The sequence below is a fragment of the Copadichromis virginalis genome, linkage group LG7 (genome assembly GCF_057382275.1).
Source record: "Copadichromis virginalis isolate Kocher_CV1m ecotype Utaka linkage group LG7, C_Virginalis_male_GT1.1, whole genome shotgun sequence".
Lineage (NCBI taxonomy): Eukaryota > Metazoa > Chordata > Actinopteri > Cichliformes > Cichlidae > Copadichromis > Copadichromis virginalis.
In genome coordinates, this window is record NC_140624.1 from 33993264 (window position 1) to 34009665 (window position 16402).

The window sequence follows — 16402 nt, forward strand, 5'->3', positions numbered from 1 at the left end:
TACAGACAGCTCAGACTCCATTTCCTGCTTAATTTACATGTTGTTCACATTGGCAGGAAAAGTCGTTTAATTGCAAGCAAGGGGGACTGTCGTTCAGTCGCCCACACTCCAAAAGGCCACAAACGGTGTAAATAATTAGTTTCCAGCCCAGTTACAGCAAGAGAGACATAAATGGCAACTGATCCACAGAGCAGTGCAGACAAGCTCCAGGCAAACATTGACGCTGAGGGTTTTCAGGAGGTGAGCAAGTAAGGAAGAGACATTCTCATTAAACTGATGACACAAATAAAAATCAGTTTGTTAATCCATCTGATTTTTGACTGTTACACTGTCTGTGGTCTGTATTGAGGACAAGCGTCTTTGTAGTTAAAAAAAAAAAAAAAAAAAAAAAGGGTCACACCTCAAAACTAAGTAAAATTGAAGTTTGGTCCTACTTTCATGAATAAGAGTCAATAATGAAATGAGCACAAAAAGAGCAATTCTAATCATTTACTTCCTTCCCCGGTTCCACGCTAATGCTGACCTGACTGTGGGACCAACAAATTTATTCTGGCTTATTAGTTTCACTCCTCACCCATGTAATGCATTTGATGGATTATGTTAACTTCACATGTTTACATTTCTGATGGGACTGTGACATAATCTGTACGCCAACCAAATCCAGAATCAGTTTTGTTGTGTTGCCACAGAAGTGAACTGAGGTGGTGACATTTAGGCCACCAATTCATCCTTCCATGAGCAGGATGGCATGTGGGAGTGGGTCAAAATAAACTCCCACGTGTTCACAGTGATAAAGGAACATGTCACCAAGTATATTTTTACACATTTCTCAATAACCATAGCTCTACAGCAGAAAGTAAGATGCTTGTATAACTTGAGCCTGGCAGACTAAGTGTTACCAACACAATCACTTCATTGGTGATTTGAAAGATTTGATATATTTAACTCCAGAAATATCTGGACAGCTGCAATTCCAAGCTCTGTATGTCAGCACAATAGATTTAAAACTTAAGATGCAGAAAACCTGTTTTGACTCTTTAATGGTCAAAGTTTGAGCCAATTTGATGATGGACTCTGAGACTTCTTGGACACCCCACACTGGGCAGGTAGCATCCCAGGAATGTAGTTACACATTCCAGAGACTGAGACCTCAACTACTGATGGGTCTATTTGGTAGCAATATCCAGTGTAAACTATTACTGATCACTGGAAGGAAGTCACTTGTTCACTACTCTATTAACCAGGATTCTCAGTGTTTACGACACATCTCATTTTCACAGCTCTGACTTAATCAGTTAAAAGTTCTTAGTAAAGTTAACGGTGAAAGATCAATGAGCTCCAAGTCTAACATTAGCAGCTCAGCTTCACTCATAACAACAAGAATACAGACAAGTGTGCAGGTATAAATGTAACCTGTGTTAATGCGATCTAAGCACAGAACCAACCCAGCTACAGGCTGCAGCACTCTCAGAAAGTGTCTCCGAAAGAGTGCGGGTGATGTGATGAATGTAACCACTCGACGTCACCGATCCTTTTGTTCACAAAGTCGTGCTGTAAAATCTCAAGTTGAGCACATTTGCAATCTTTGTGTTTGAAACCTTTGAGTCCACCAAGGACTAATTTACAAAATGATCTCATCAAACTTGGAAATAAGGACTCAGGACAGCAAAGCATTCATCAAGGTCAGAGCAAGGGAGCAGAGGTCAGTTTCAAAGATTTCTATAAATGTCCAGTGCTTGCTGGTCATTAGAAAACTAAAAAGTCTGTCCTACAACAAATGGCTTTTCAGAGCCAGAAAACCACATTCATCTTTTATAGTCTACAGAGTTGGTACATTCTGAAAATATCCCTTTTGCCCCAATAAAAATTCCTTCAGAACATGCAGTCAAGAGAGGAACCCTCTCTGGGAGGCACACAGATCATTATCCAAGTCTGTCAAGGAGGAGAAAAAAGAAAGAAAGAAAACTTACGAGAGCACAGTTCACCACAGGGTACAAACCAGTAAGTTTCAAAATAAGGCCATTTCCAGAATTTGTCAAAATGCATATCTAAAAAAGATAATGCAGGATTCGCTCCAAAATGCCATTGATTTTAGAGATAATAGAAGATCAGTCAGCATAAGGATAACTGGAACTAGTAAGCACTGCGGAGGCTTTGAATGGGCATGATACAGCCTCATTAGAAAGACAGTCGAGGCCTGTCTATGAGATGCATGGGCATGTGCAGCATCGTACAGAGAAGCTGGATGAATTCTGATGTGCATCAGAACATTTAGCTCAGATTCAGCCAAATGCAGTAAAGTAGTTTGGACAGTGCCTCTCAGTACCAGCCGATAACCACCCAAAGACATATATAGCAGCTTAAGTGGAATACATTTCTTCAACTACTTGAATTAAAGTTTAGAGTGTGCACTTCAACTCTATCTCGATCATTTCCACTGTGGTGGTGTACAGAGGTAAGACTTGAATTTTCTTAAATACACTTTAGCCAGTTTTCAGAATCTGGCATTAGCTATATTCAAAAGATCTTCATCCAAAGAACACAGATGAGAATTTGTGTGTGGCAAAGGTAAATTACATTTCCTGACATATGCAAAGGTCTGATGACCTGAATGTTTAAATTCAGACTATAATAATCTATTATAGTCTGGGACATTTGGAAACCATTTACTTCAGTGATTCATAAGGGAACAAATCTGGCCACGTGCATTAGTCTTAGTCTTTCACACTTCAAGTTGTTGGCATTGCTGTGTGACAGCTGAGTGTTTTTCCTCACCACATGAGTTCTCGTCGCTGCCGTCGCTGCAGTCCTCATCTCCGTCACACTGCCACACGGACGGGATGCAGCGACCGTTTCCACACTGAAATTGATTGGCTTCACATTCTGTCTTCGTACCTACAGAGGACAACAGACAGTTTGAGAGAGAGAAGAAAAACAAAAACTCAACTTATTATAGTCCCAAATGTTTCCACATATAATTTGGAGTCTGGGATGTCATTTCCATTTTGTTTTAGTTCTATCAAGGTTCGCTCCAGTGCTTAAATCTCCTTTTAAAGAACATTAGTTGGCACATATTTTGGAAATCCACAGTAACTTGTTTCACAATTCAAACTTCAACAACTAAAATGTAACACTAGTATTTCACAAAGAAATGACAATTTCATGTCAACTGAAAAACATGTGCAACAGTAAACTGAGTAGTTGTTGGGCTTTGCAACTATCACTTTAATTACAGCAACAACTTTGACTCACCGCTTAAGATAACAAATTGTGCTTGTTTTAACTTCACCAATACGCTCCTATTTTGCCTTTAAGTACAGTGGAGTCTATCCTAGCCGTCTTAGGGTGAGAGGCAGGGCACACCCTGGACAGGTCGCCAATCTGTCGCAGGGCACAGACAACCAATCGCACTCACATTCACTACTGCAGGCAATTTAGAGTTACCAATTAACCTATCCCCATTAGGGCTGGGCCATATCATACCGTAAACGGTAATACCGGTATAATGTTGGGCAACGATAGGAAAATGAAATATTGCGATAGAATATGGATAAAACGTGCATGCGCAGTGTCTGTTTTCATACATACATGGCAGAAAAGGCACGGTGCAGAATAAGAGTGAAAGCAGATCGTTGAATGGAACGGATGAACCAGAATTTGTTTGTAAAAGAAAAAAAAAAAAAAAAAAAAAAAAGCTGCAACTTCAGTGGTGTGGAGCTGGTTTAGCTTTCGTCCGTCAGATACACAACAAAGCACTATTTTTGGTAGAGCATGCTAGCGGGCCGTCGTTATTACCGTGTTGTTTGGAAAATACGGCACACTTAAAACAATCCTTTGATTTTTCTGAAAATCGACAGGTCCCCTTATGGATTCTGGTTTTGTTTACTGACCTAGAAACAATTTTATGTCGTACACGGCGCTCGAAAATCTGTCAAATGTTTCAGTACGACTTTGCTAAGCTACGAAGCCGCACCGCTTGATGGATTGTCGGAGCATTACGGCTATATTAGGCAGGAGCCTCGCGGAGTGATGCGAACTGTGCTTCAACATAATATTACCGTATTGTGTGTGTGTGTAACCTCTAAGTTTTGTGGATGTTAAACATGGTTATGGTGAGGATGTTGGCCAATTTCCACTGGAAATGCATTTTGGTTAAACTGTTAGCAAGGAATTTGTACTGTTACATTTTTATATAACTTTAATGTACAAAAAAAAACCCAGCTGCTTGTTTAAGTGAAAATACGTTTTGGTTGGGTTTTTTGCACTAATAAAATTGTGGAGTTGTAAAGTATCTTGTCTAGTGTCAATTATATCATCAGTTATATCGTTATTGCAAATTCATATTGCGATAAACATTTTTGGCCCTGCTCTAATCTCCATTAACTGCATGTCTTTGGACTGTGGGAGGAAGCTGGAGTACCCAGAGAGAACCCACGTGAACACTGGGAGAACATGCACACTTCACACAGAAAGACCCCAGCCTGAACTCAGGATGTTCTTGCTGTGAGGCAACAGTGCAAACTATCGTCTCAAGGTCAAACCATCACCCAGAAATATGCAGCGAGTAACTTTAAAAATCTGAAATAATGCTGCCGTGCAGAACTGATTTAATACTATACAAACAGGTTCTCTTTGCTAGTGAAAAGAGGAATATATATATATAAAAAGAAAAAAAAAAATCACAAGAATAAAAAAAAAAAAAGTTTCAAATTTTTCATAAGTAGGGTTAAATTTTGTTAAAACATGGATTTCCCCACAGTGCCTTAACTATAGGAAGCTCTTACGTGCTTGGACTGCTCCAAAACCCACCAGTTCCCCCACTCTTATCTTGAAAGTATAATGGCTGCAAACCAGCCCCAAGACATTCTTATCTAGCCCTATAGCCAAGTAGCTATTGTGTTCGGTTCTTTACGTCATTCAGATGCTTCCCCTTAGAACATTTCATCCCCATGTTTGACTACAGCTGGTGACTAGTTCTACGCTCCCAGAGGACTGTCCTAACCAGACTCTGAAGCTGACAGCTGCCATCCCCAGTGGCACTCTGAGAAGCAGCTAATATTGCAGTTTTCTGGTGTATGACAGTATGAGGATCATTCAGTGGAGCCTAAACAGCCAAGATTACCATGTTTACCACATCACTATAACCCATTTAATCCCACAGGCAACAATTGTTGCCATTTTAACCCCCTATTACGTTTACAACATTTATTATTTTGCAGTGAAAAATTTGGGATTAAATGGGATAATTTAGTAAGGTGAAATAAATAAGTGGGGTGGGAAAAAATAAAATGATGGCTTAACCAGAAGAATGATTCTTAGGCTTCTCCATAAAAACCAGATTCCAATTATGAGTTTTAAAAGTCTGCTTGTGTCCTAAATGACAACACAATCCCACTTTCAATACACTGTAATGCACCTACCCACAGCCTGCAATGAGATATCAAAGCCTCTTAAATAGAGACATTAAAATGAAAACCTTAAGCTCATTTTGACACTTTACAAGTAAAACAGACATAAGCAAAGCACCGATTTGTAGACAGTACTGTGCAGTGCAGTCTATTACCAGAGTACTGGAGGCGCTACTCCAGGTCTTAAAATACCACAGTCTGACCTTGCTTTAGTGTCGACTGTCTGCCTGACCAGGTGGATAACTGGAGCACATAATGATTAAAAGCAGACCAGAGGAAGTCACGGTTCCAACTGAATCTGTATGCCACTGAGGTCAATGAATTTAAAGATGTATGAAAAAAAGTTTCCTCCCCGTTAAAACTTGAGATGTGTATAAAACATCAAAAGCTCTGCAGGAATGCACACCAGAATTATAGCCCCGTCAGGCCAGAAAGAGCCTCTAAAAACTGCATTCAGACACTGAAACGCCATCTGAAGGATACTTAAGTGGGTCAGCAGCTCCTCCAGAGAGAAAAACACCCCACACTGATTTGAACCTGAACAGCTTCGGGCCTTTAGCTGAAGCTGCAACACTTTATTCAAGATCTACATCAATGAAACCATGCCACAGTTTCAAGACATGCTGCCAACACCAACGACTAATATTCAAATGTTTTGTAAGAGGCCAGACACTTTAAAAATGCAAATCTGTCAACTTTAATATGTCACTGCTGGCATCAGGGGAGGGGGCTCATGACGCAAGCCAGCTTTACACCCTGGCAAGACTGCATTTGACTTCTGACATTTCCCACTTATAGTTGGTACATTTGTTGAATGTATTATAGCATTATTGTTTTTTGTTTGTTTTTTTTAATCTAACATTTTCAGAGCTTAATACATCAGCTAAAGTATCCATGTAAGATTTTACAGGGAAAATATTGGAAGTTACAGAGCTTTGACAAATTCTAAAGCACAGGAGGTGGCAGGATTATTTCAGGGATAAAAACATTTAAGCTTACTTAAAAAAAATAAATAAAAAAAACACCACCAACCAAATCAATAATACACCCAAGTAAGAAACAAAACACTTGGGAAGGACATTCTTAATGAGTCAACAGGGTCAAGTTAATCATCAAAGCTCTCCTTTTCACATATTTTTACAAACACAGCCTTGTAGATTAAGGGTGTGACTACAGGCTTTCTATCCCGAAGTCAAATTTACTCCTGTCAAACCATCTACAGAGATGCTAAACACAAGCACAGCGCTGCACTAACAAAGCAAAGACTTGAACGCTTCATCAGAGCATGCTGTTGATCAGAGTCCAGCAGCTTCACCGCACAGGACGCAAATACACGCCTACAGACATCCATTCATCCAAGACTACACCACCTGTACTTAAAGAGTTCATTTCATTCATTTTCCATTACATCAGGAAAACGGCAAGTAATTTCACCATATTAAAAATATAAATCAATCTAAAGAGACCAAAAAAAAAAAATCATTAACCAAGACAGAAATCATAGAAAGGAGGAAATGTTTAGAGAAAAGGTCAGTGGTAAAGGCAAATTATTTTAAACTGCAAACATTTATATTAAAAAAAAAAAACAAAAAAAACCCAGTATATTTATCTAATGCAAAACTATTCATAGCAACTGTTAATGGTGGAGGGCACTGTGGGAAACCGACAAAGTGGATAAGATCCAACAGCTCTAAACTTCATATTACTGAGAGGAGTCAATTATGACTGCAGCCACATTTATACAGGCCATTGTTCCAATTTTTGAAATTTTAAATGTTTCCACTGAACTTGACAGGCTACACCATAACTTCACTCATTGATATAGTACGGCTCTTGTTACCATTGCAGGCTTCGATTTTATTAACAGCCCTTTATAAGCTTTATTGCTGCAGAAGACTGGGAATTAAGTATCTTTCTCAAAAGTGACAATGAAAAGAGCCCAATTGAAGGAAATCAGTCAGGTTGATGCCTTTAAACTAATTGAAAAAAAGGCAATAGATTTTATGTCTGTAAGAGCGGAAGGAAATTTATAATTAAAATAATGCTATTTTTAAAAGGAATGATTAAATGACTCCACATGTTATTGTGACTTTGCACAACTTCTTTAGAACCTTCCCTTATATATCCTCATGGCCACATTTGTCCCAAGTTTCATTCGACTTGACAGTGACATATGGACTTGATAACGGGCAAGATGATTAGAAATGATAGGAGACTAAGATTAGACTTAGTATTAAAGTTACTACAAGAAGATCCATCCAAAAACATGACTCCTGTCAGAATGTTTTATTTTCTGATGACTTGAGAAAATAAAGTCCGACCATGACAAATACATTTCCTTGAAAAAGGAGAAACTGCTAAATGAGTCAAGCAATTACATAAAGACTTCCCATTTGTAAGATGACCAAAACAAGCAGACAAAGCTGAATAAATAAAGCACTCCGAGAGCCTCACTAACATTCACATTGGATCTGGGAATTCACTGAAGTCTTCAATAGGCACTGCCAAGCAAAAGTGTTGAGGTGTCAATGAAAGAAAAAAATAAATTAAAAAAAAAAAAAAAGGGGGGCTTATCCAGCACCTAGTGTTTTCCTTAATCCCTCAGCACTGCAGTGTTTCTGGGAAGACCTTATATTTTATGAAGAAAATTAATAAATTAAACTGTTATGAAGCCAGAGACATTGGCCATCAGCTCAATGAGCAACAGAATCCATTAACTGGGTTCAACAACTCCTGACCCATCTTCTGAACATATTCACATCTACGCAAATAAAAATACACAAGCAGAAAGTTATTCATGATTTCGCCAAACTTCCAACTTTCTCAGAAGAAAAAAAAAAAAAAAAAATGTCAGGATACTGTGCTGCATACAAGACTTGATTTTCAGCGAGTGATTACACATACTCGGCACAGTTTAATCAATTCTGTGCAACTGCAACTACTCTCAGGGCAATGATTACAGCAGTATTTGTATCTGAAACGTGAACCAGCAACTTGCAAGTTACTGATCTCCCATGCCACCCCCCAACAATATGACATACTTTAAGCAACTGCTTTGGCAACATTGGGAAGGGAAAAAGCCTTTAACAGGAAGAAACCTCAAGCACAACCAGGCACAGGGAGGGGGGTGACCAGTTGGGGTGAGGGGAGGAATGAGGAAACGAGATAAAAACCACAACATTGATATTAGTCACCCATAAGGCTCATTCACAATTCAAATGTAGCCTTGACCTTGTGCACAATGATCACCCTATTGGTTTTCACCCAAATTGTGCACAAGTTTCACTAAAATCTGACCCAAGCAGCAACAATTTGTGAATTATGAAATGACAGTTCTGCAGTCCTTCAACCAGTTAAGTTAATAACCCTGAGAATGACCCTCACTCCTCAACACAACCCTTACATGGTGAGTGACTTTAGAATAAGCCTACTAGTCCCCTTGGCCTCCAAGTTTCTAACACTGAACACGCACCGTTTATGTCCCCTGAAGTGTCCATCCTTTTACAGTGTTCACCTTCATACTACTCAGCCCAGTTGTTCATGTTTCATTTCAAGGGGAAGGGGGGGGGGGGGGGGAAGAAAAAAAAAAAGGGGGGGTTTGGACAAATAACTGCATATCTGCATGTTACAGGAACAAAAGTCCTGACTCATCACACTGCTGATGTACATTTAATGCCGACTGAGGTAAAGAGTGAGATCACATAAAGAGCCTCTGGCACACAGTAGCTGTTAACTCCAAAACAAAGCGCCACCATGTAAACCAGAGAAATCATAGAAGGTCCAGCAGCAACACTGATACACCTCCAATTTCTGTGGGACTCTAAAGTGAATCCAAAAAGAAAACAGAAGCCCAAAGCACAGTAGAAATATAAAAATATGCAGCATTTGCTAGTGTAAACATGAGGTGTAGTAAATGGGGTGCAGCGGCGCATACAAGTAACCATAAAGCCAAGCTGCAGGGAATGGTAAATATATTCCTGTTTTTGGCTTCTTTAAGAGCGTATCCTCCTGGGTTACTATTCCAATATCTACACAGAAAACCATCGGCTTGCTGTCTGGAAAACTGCACTTTGATCCACACATCGCAACAACACACCTCAGTAGTAAGCTCGAGTATACAAACCTGTACGAGCTCCTTCTCCCTGCAGTGTCAGATTCAATTTTGAGCTGAGAGTTGAAGCCTGAACCCTCCAGACTGTACAGAGTGAGGACTACTGCTTACAATGACATGAGAAATGTCGCTCTGCTTTAATGTCATTCTTTGTTTGCACCTTTACATTAAATATTTTAACATGACTAAAGATCACATTACTTGGCCATGTTTTACAGACTCTGCATACAGCTTTTTTTTGAAGCCCAACACATCCAAGAAATAAAACAAAAACCTGGCCTCTTTGATTGTAGTCATTATTTAAATATTGCTGCTGTCCAGCTAGTCTCACTTTCAACTATCTGGTATATAAAAACTCGATTTCTGATTTACTGTTTACTTTTGTTTGAGCAGCACAGAAGCAGGTTCAGATTGGTCTGTCATTTTCCAGAATACTGGCTCGAGCGCACCGACTGCAGTTTTCCACCAAATCGATTTATAGCCTTTTTTAAGTTCCAGTTGATGCATGCTCTTTTAAGTGTGTGCATCCACCTCACTCCCACAATATTCACAGGATATTTGGTTAGTAGCAGCACTGGAGTATTTGAACAACCATGATTGAAAATGTTCAACTTTTCAGAACAAGCAGCACGAGCAAAACTTTGGTGTAGTAACAGATGATACCTGGAATACAAGTGTGATTTCTACATAGTTGCCCATCCATAACTCCAAATGGCTCCTGTGACACGACACTGAGCTCAGAGCTCAGAGACTGCAGCATAAAACAATTTGAGCCAAATTGAAAAGGTTTTGCTCTGCAAAAGGAAGACTACGCTCACCAGCTGCTGTCCAGCACAACTGAACCCTGTTGAATCAGCACTTAAAGGCTGCTGGTTACTGTGTTCTGTTATTCATTGTCACAAAACAGTCGTGGTATTCTTAATTGAAGAAGAGGACTGATGTGCACGGCCACACTGCCACAAACTCTACTGCACTAATTTTCTGTGGCGCAGCCACTCTCTCCTCAAATATATAAAAACAAAACTTAAAAAAGCCAAAAAAAACAATACATTTTTTAAATAATTTTATTGATTTTCTAACCTGTCGCACTGACATCGTTTCATGTTTTGTGCAATACAGATATTGGTTGCCACCTTTCTCATTGGCACCCACAGTAAAAGCTGCTTAAGCAATTTAGATTTTTAATATCGTGTACACCAGTTAACTGAAATGTAGCGATGCCATCTGCCACCATCCAAGTTGGCATTCCTGGAGAAATTAGAGCACTTCTCCCTCTCCATCACTGCGAGGTGGAAAGCATTGTGAACCAGCACTGTTCTGCATTACTGGGCACAGAGCACGAACTGTTTAATGTCTCAGTAAACTGTCAAAACTACACTACTTTAAGACTAATTTACAGAATATTCTCTATTACTACTGTGAGAAATACAACCCAACTGTGTCAGCTAGTAGTACTCTCCTAATTTAAACCACAGAGTCAACAGGCATGGAGCTGTAATGAACCATCTCCTGCCCAAAAATAGCAGCTCATTGTGTGCTATAGAACTGCTTTCACAGTTGAGGTCATGGTGATGCAGTTTTCCCCAGTAACAGAAACGTTTGCAGTGCTCTCCTCCTCCTGTCCACCTCCCCGCCCACTTCAAGAATCAAGCGCACCCCCACATAGCCGCCCCCCCCTCTATAGCCGAGGATCTGGGTCTAGCATGGTATCACAGTAACCATGGAGGGAAAAAAAAAAATACATCCATTTTAATCAGGCCAGGGTTGCCGCTGCTGATCTCGCTGTTGCCTAATTTGCGTGGCATCTTGTTCAAATAGGCTCACACGGTCTGTGTGTGTGTGTGTGTTCGTTCAGGCCTGGTGAGAAGCTGAGAATGAGACAGTGGTGGTGGTGCTGCTGGTGGGTGTATTGTGTGTGGAGTGTGTGCGCATTATAAGCACTTCTGATTCACCAGTTTCCCCCCAAAGGCCATTTTTCCACAGCAGGCTGGAATTCAGGGAATGCATCTCTTTCAATAACTTGTTTCATGATTAAATTTAATATTTCGTGCACAGGTTAATTTTATTTACATATAACCAGCTCACAACCACTGTTTTATGGAGCCTTCTTATTATAAATCTCTACAATAGAGAGAGAACCCCAACCATCAAACTACTGATGGAAGGAGAAGCTCCCTTTAACAGGTAGAGCACCAGCAGAACCAGGCTCAGGGAGGGGCCGTCACCAGTGGAGGGTGTGAAACACAGAAAATATTGCCATTTTTTTCCTTTTAATGTTAAACACACATTTAAAAAAAAAAAACAATAGATTAAAAATATATAAGTAATTGGGGCCAAAAAGGAAATGCTAAAATTTCTTCAACAAGCACCAACCAAAGAAAATATAAACCAACCAAGTAGTGTCTAAAAGCTGCACTACTAATGGTCAGCAGGGGACAACTGCTCTTACTGCAAAAAATAAAAATTAAAAGCAACAAAAACAAGACTATGGGGGGGGAAGCCCTCACCTTACTCTGACCTCTGACATTGAGGTCATGAGCTCCAGCACCAGTCACAGTCTTAGAGTAAAGCAAAGTTTATTTTCTAAATTCTGGTCAATATTAGAGCCAATAAGGAGAATTATGAGGGTAAGTCCACTGCCTAACTACTTGTCACTCAAATGGTTAACCAGTGATTGTGCTGCATCCACGATTTCAAAGAGCTTGCTGAAAGGATTCTCTCTCTCTCGATTGGCCTGGGAACTCCTTAGGGATGTCCAGGAGGAAAGTCTGGAAAACCCTGATGTTCCCACAACATTACTTCAGATAAGTGGATAAAACTGATCAAAAGATACACATGGGGTTTTTTAGGCTTCTTAAAGGGACTGATACATTTATAAATTACTGAATTCTTACTACAGTGTAGCCATTTTCACACAAAATTACTAGTTTGATCGATTCAACTGTGCAATAACCCCTACAGCACAGCATTTAATGCTTTTTATTATACATAATGGTGAATCTGGGTCTGTTGAGCAAACTCAAGATGTAACTGATCCGTGCATTTCACTTCATGTTCAGAGTTTCTACCAGTGTGCTGCATACTGCCAGGCCTAAGGGACTAACAGATTTTTCAATTTGTAAGACATGTCTATAGACACAAGTTAGAGTACAATGTAAAAAAAAAAAAAACTGCACATGTGATACTGCAGCTGCTCAATTCTGTAAAGGTAACGGGTATTGTTCAACACCTGACCTTGAGGTTAGGAAACAACTGATGTCATCCAACAGTGATGAAGCTTAATGCAAGTTGCATGAGGACAAAGAGATGCCATCTTTGAGCAAGTGGCATGAAGGCAAAAATATAGGACAAACATCTTGTTTTCCTGGACTTGAGACTTTACAGCCTTAAATAAAAGCACTTTAAATAGCTTAAGAACATGATGTGATGCCATAAAGACCTGTTAAAAGTTGGGGGCGGGGGGCAAGTTCAAAAGCCAATGAAAGCATCAATATTCACATCCCCCACATGTTTAAATGTTAATTGCGAGATTGACTATGTCATGTTCTTATTAGCTGTTAATAGCTTGTGTGTGCTTCTGATTAGCTTACCACATTACTAGGACAAAGTTTGGGGTTCGGGCAGGTTTCAGACAAGTTTCAGGCCTTTGGAAATGAATCATTTAGGGGTTCTGCCCAGATTCCTAAACTTTGCTTGTAAATGACTAAACTTAGCATTTTGCTAGTAATGCCATAGTTGCTGAAAACTTTGAAAGCATCCAGAAACTTGTAACCAGATAGTATGTGTTGACAAGGCTTAGGAAAATCTCCAGTATTGGCTGCAACATTGTGCTAAAACTAAGCTATCCACAGTGCACAATTATCAGAAAAGAAACTAATCACTGACAGTACTCTCATATACCGACATTTGGACCAGGTCCAGAGTCATGTATGCACCTCAGTTTAGACCAATATAGATTGATGCATGAAACAAACTCTAGCAATACTGAAGCACTTTTATAATAACCTACTTTCAGCTGCTCCGTTATTCCCAAAACAATCCCAAAGGATTTCAGTCTTCTCTCAAGATCAAGTTGGTAATCTTTCTTTTGTTCGTGGCTCAAGAGTTGGCCATTTGTCTTGTAATCGGAAGGTTGCCGGTTTGAGCCCTGGCTCGGACAGTCAGTCGTTGTGTCCTTGGGCAAGACACTTCACCTGTTGCCTACTGGTGGTGGTCAGAGGGCCTGGTGGCACCAGTGTCCGGCAGCCTCGCCTCTGTCAGTGCGCCCCAGGGCACCAGTGTGTGCCCTGGGGCGAATGACTGAATGTAGTGTAAAGCGCTTTGGGGTCCTTAGGGACTAAGTAAAGCGCTATACAAATACAGGCCATTTACCATTTTGTTAGGCAAATGTGATAACCATTAGACTATGAAGTCATCCTAATCAAGGGAAAAAAGACAAGCTATGTTCTGGATTTTGAGGCTTCATCACAGCTGCTGCCATGCTACACTGATGACACTAGAATATTACTTAAACATTAACAAACCTCCAAAAAAAAAAAAATAAAAATAAAAATAAAAATCACACAACAAGCCATGTTATTTGGCAGCCAATTCCATTAAAAATGCTCCAAGCAGCATGAAGTTCAGTGGCTCTAATTAGATGAAGTGAGGCCCTGTAACAGACAATCTGTTACAAAAGCCTGTGTTGGGACACCTGATAGATGAGTTATTAAAAATATAATGAAAAATAAATAAATCACCTTCTCTAGCAGTTATTAAAGGGGGGAAATCCACCAATAGAGACCAAAATCAATATGCTTAATTCCTCAACGTTTTAGCACTTCATATTCTCAGTCACAGATGTTGCCAAAAAATGGATGCGTTTACCATTTATGGAAAGCCATATATAAATTCTAGAGGTCCCTCTACATCTACGCATCAATCTTTACATTGATACAGAGTTTAGAGGGGATCGATGTATGACTATGGTTCTGAAGTAATTAAATGCAGTTAAAAGCTCATTCTAATTAGCCCCTTGTCTGTATCCACATATGTAAAAGTATCCATATGATACAATGTTTAAAAAATATATAACTTAGCAGGTGCATCACAGAATTTAAGTGAGGGGTTTGTGTGACATACAAATATTTCTCCCAAAAAAAGTTGCTCATATATTTGAGTGTATGCAGCCCAGTTGTGCTTAGTCCACCTCCACATGCCCATTTCTGAACCCGAAACAAACAAAAGCCCTGCAACTTAACTTTTGATTGTTGCTATGCTCTGAACTTGTAACAGACACTCCGTGACATTTTCTGTTACTCTGCAGACCAGAGCGCTTTCTCCATTCCACAACCAATCATGAAAATCACCAACAGCTGCAACCCCAGTGCGCACAGCTCTACAAGTACCACCAGCTGCTAACGGCTCGAGCTTGGCCACTTTGCTCTTAATTGGGCCTTCACTGGGATCCCCTGCAGTACGTAATTTGCGCCCCCCCCCCCCAAAAAAAAAAAAAAAAAAAAAAAAAAAAATCCGTCAACTGCTGATACTCCTTTCCCGAAACTGCGGGGCTGCTTGCTACCCTTATTTGTGGCTTTTTCTCTCCGTGTTAACGCACTGTGTCCACGCTTTTCAGCCTACCCACCCCCTTTCCCCAGTCCGCTTCCACTTTATGAATAAATAAATAAATTACGAAGCTCGATGGGGGTGGAGATGACAGGAGAAAATCCCAACAGTCTAAGTAAAGGAGAAATCAGGACGACAAGGGTTTACAATTTGAATGGCTGCGGGTCTTCAGGGCTAAATTAAATGACCGTGGGGCTAATTGGGCATCAACGAGCAGCGTTGAACCCAACGGGGCCACCCCCCTCGCTGTAGTTTCCAATAATTAATAAAGCTAAAATAATGCAGACTCAGATTTAAAGCACGTATTTCTCATTTTGTCCCCTTAAGAAAGACGCAGTTTGAGAGCTTTCCTCGATTAGAAGCGGCAGGGGTTGAGTGGCCCCAAGGTGCAGCCAAGCACGGGCTTTTCTTCAAGGAGCAGCCAAGACAGGTGTGCAGCTCCGTTTAAGGTTAGCTAAACTCACCGCACAGGGTGCGCGTTTCGCCGGTACGGTGACTCCAAATGCACACACACGCACACACAAAAGAAATGGTGGCTCGGGACTTACCGTGAACGTTAACGAAGCGTTGGAGACATATTAGCATCGGCAGCAGAAGGATCCCCTGTGTGGACGTGACCATCTCTGGCAGTGCGAAAAAAAAAAAAAACCGTGCGGCTGCTAGCTGGGCTACCTCAACACTGCCCGTCTTCCCTGTCGCGCGCTGGCCTGCTTTGCTCTCTGATTTTGCCGGTTCACACGCAAGCCACACATGCGCACACAAAGAATGAGTAGAGCAGAAGGGCCGCTTTTGCCTGCCGACGCCACACAGACCTGAGTCCGGCCGAGGGGAGAGGAGCGCTGAGAATAAGACACGGAGGGGTTCGCCGCGCACACCACGCGTCTTCTGATCTCCTTCTACAACCACGAGCCCGCACGGCTCCCGTCCTGTCCTATCAAGGCTAAATCCATTTCCCCAAATTGACGGTAACGAGCGGAGACCGGTCAGGTCGTTAGGTATTGGTGCCACAGCTGAGGAGGATTTTTTTTTCCTCCTTCAATACGTCTTCGGCACACGTTAACCCTTCGCTATCCGCATGAAGTAATAAAACAATAAAGCACATTTTATATGGCAGGAAACACTTCAAAGAAACTGGTAACTGTGTATCATAACACAGCAGTTCTATCTTAAATCAAAGATAAATTAAGACACAGTTGGCTTCTTCAATATCCATTATGAATATATTTTTGCATATACTTCAAACATAAGGGCAGTAACTATGACTGCGATACTTATATAC

The 16402-nt window shown here is 40.6% G+C and overlaps 1 protein-coding gene across 2 annotated transcripts in view; it reads right to left on the bottom strand.

Moving 5' to 3' along the window:
- The window catches only part of vldlr (very low density lipoprotein receptor), a 64819-nt gene extending 48665 nt beyond the window's left edge, over positions 1–16154 (bottom strand). For both annotated transcript variants that reach the window (XM_085463138.1, XM_085463137.1), the window contains exons 1-2: positions 15672–16154; positions 2776–2895 (exon numbers count right to left, since the gene is read on the bottom strand). In XM_085463138.1, coding sequence (XP_085319264.1) covers positions 2776–2895; positions 15672–15744 — 193 coding nt within the window. In that variant the 5' untranslated portion in view covers positions 15745–16154. The remainder of the gene's footprint in view (positions 1–2775; positions 2896–15671) is intronic.
- Positions 16155–16402: the final 248 nt, after the last annotated feature.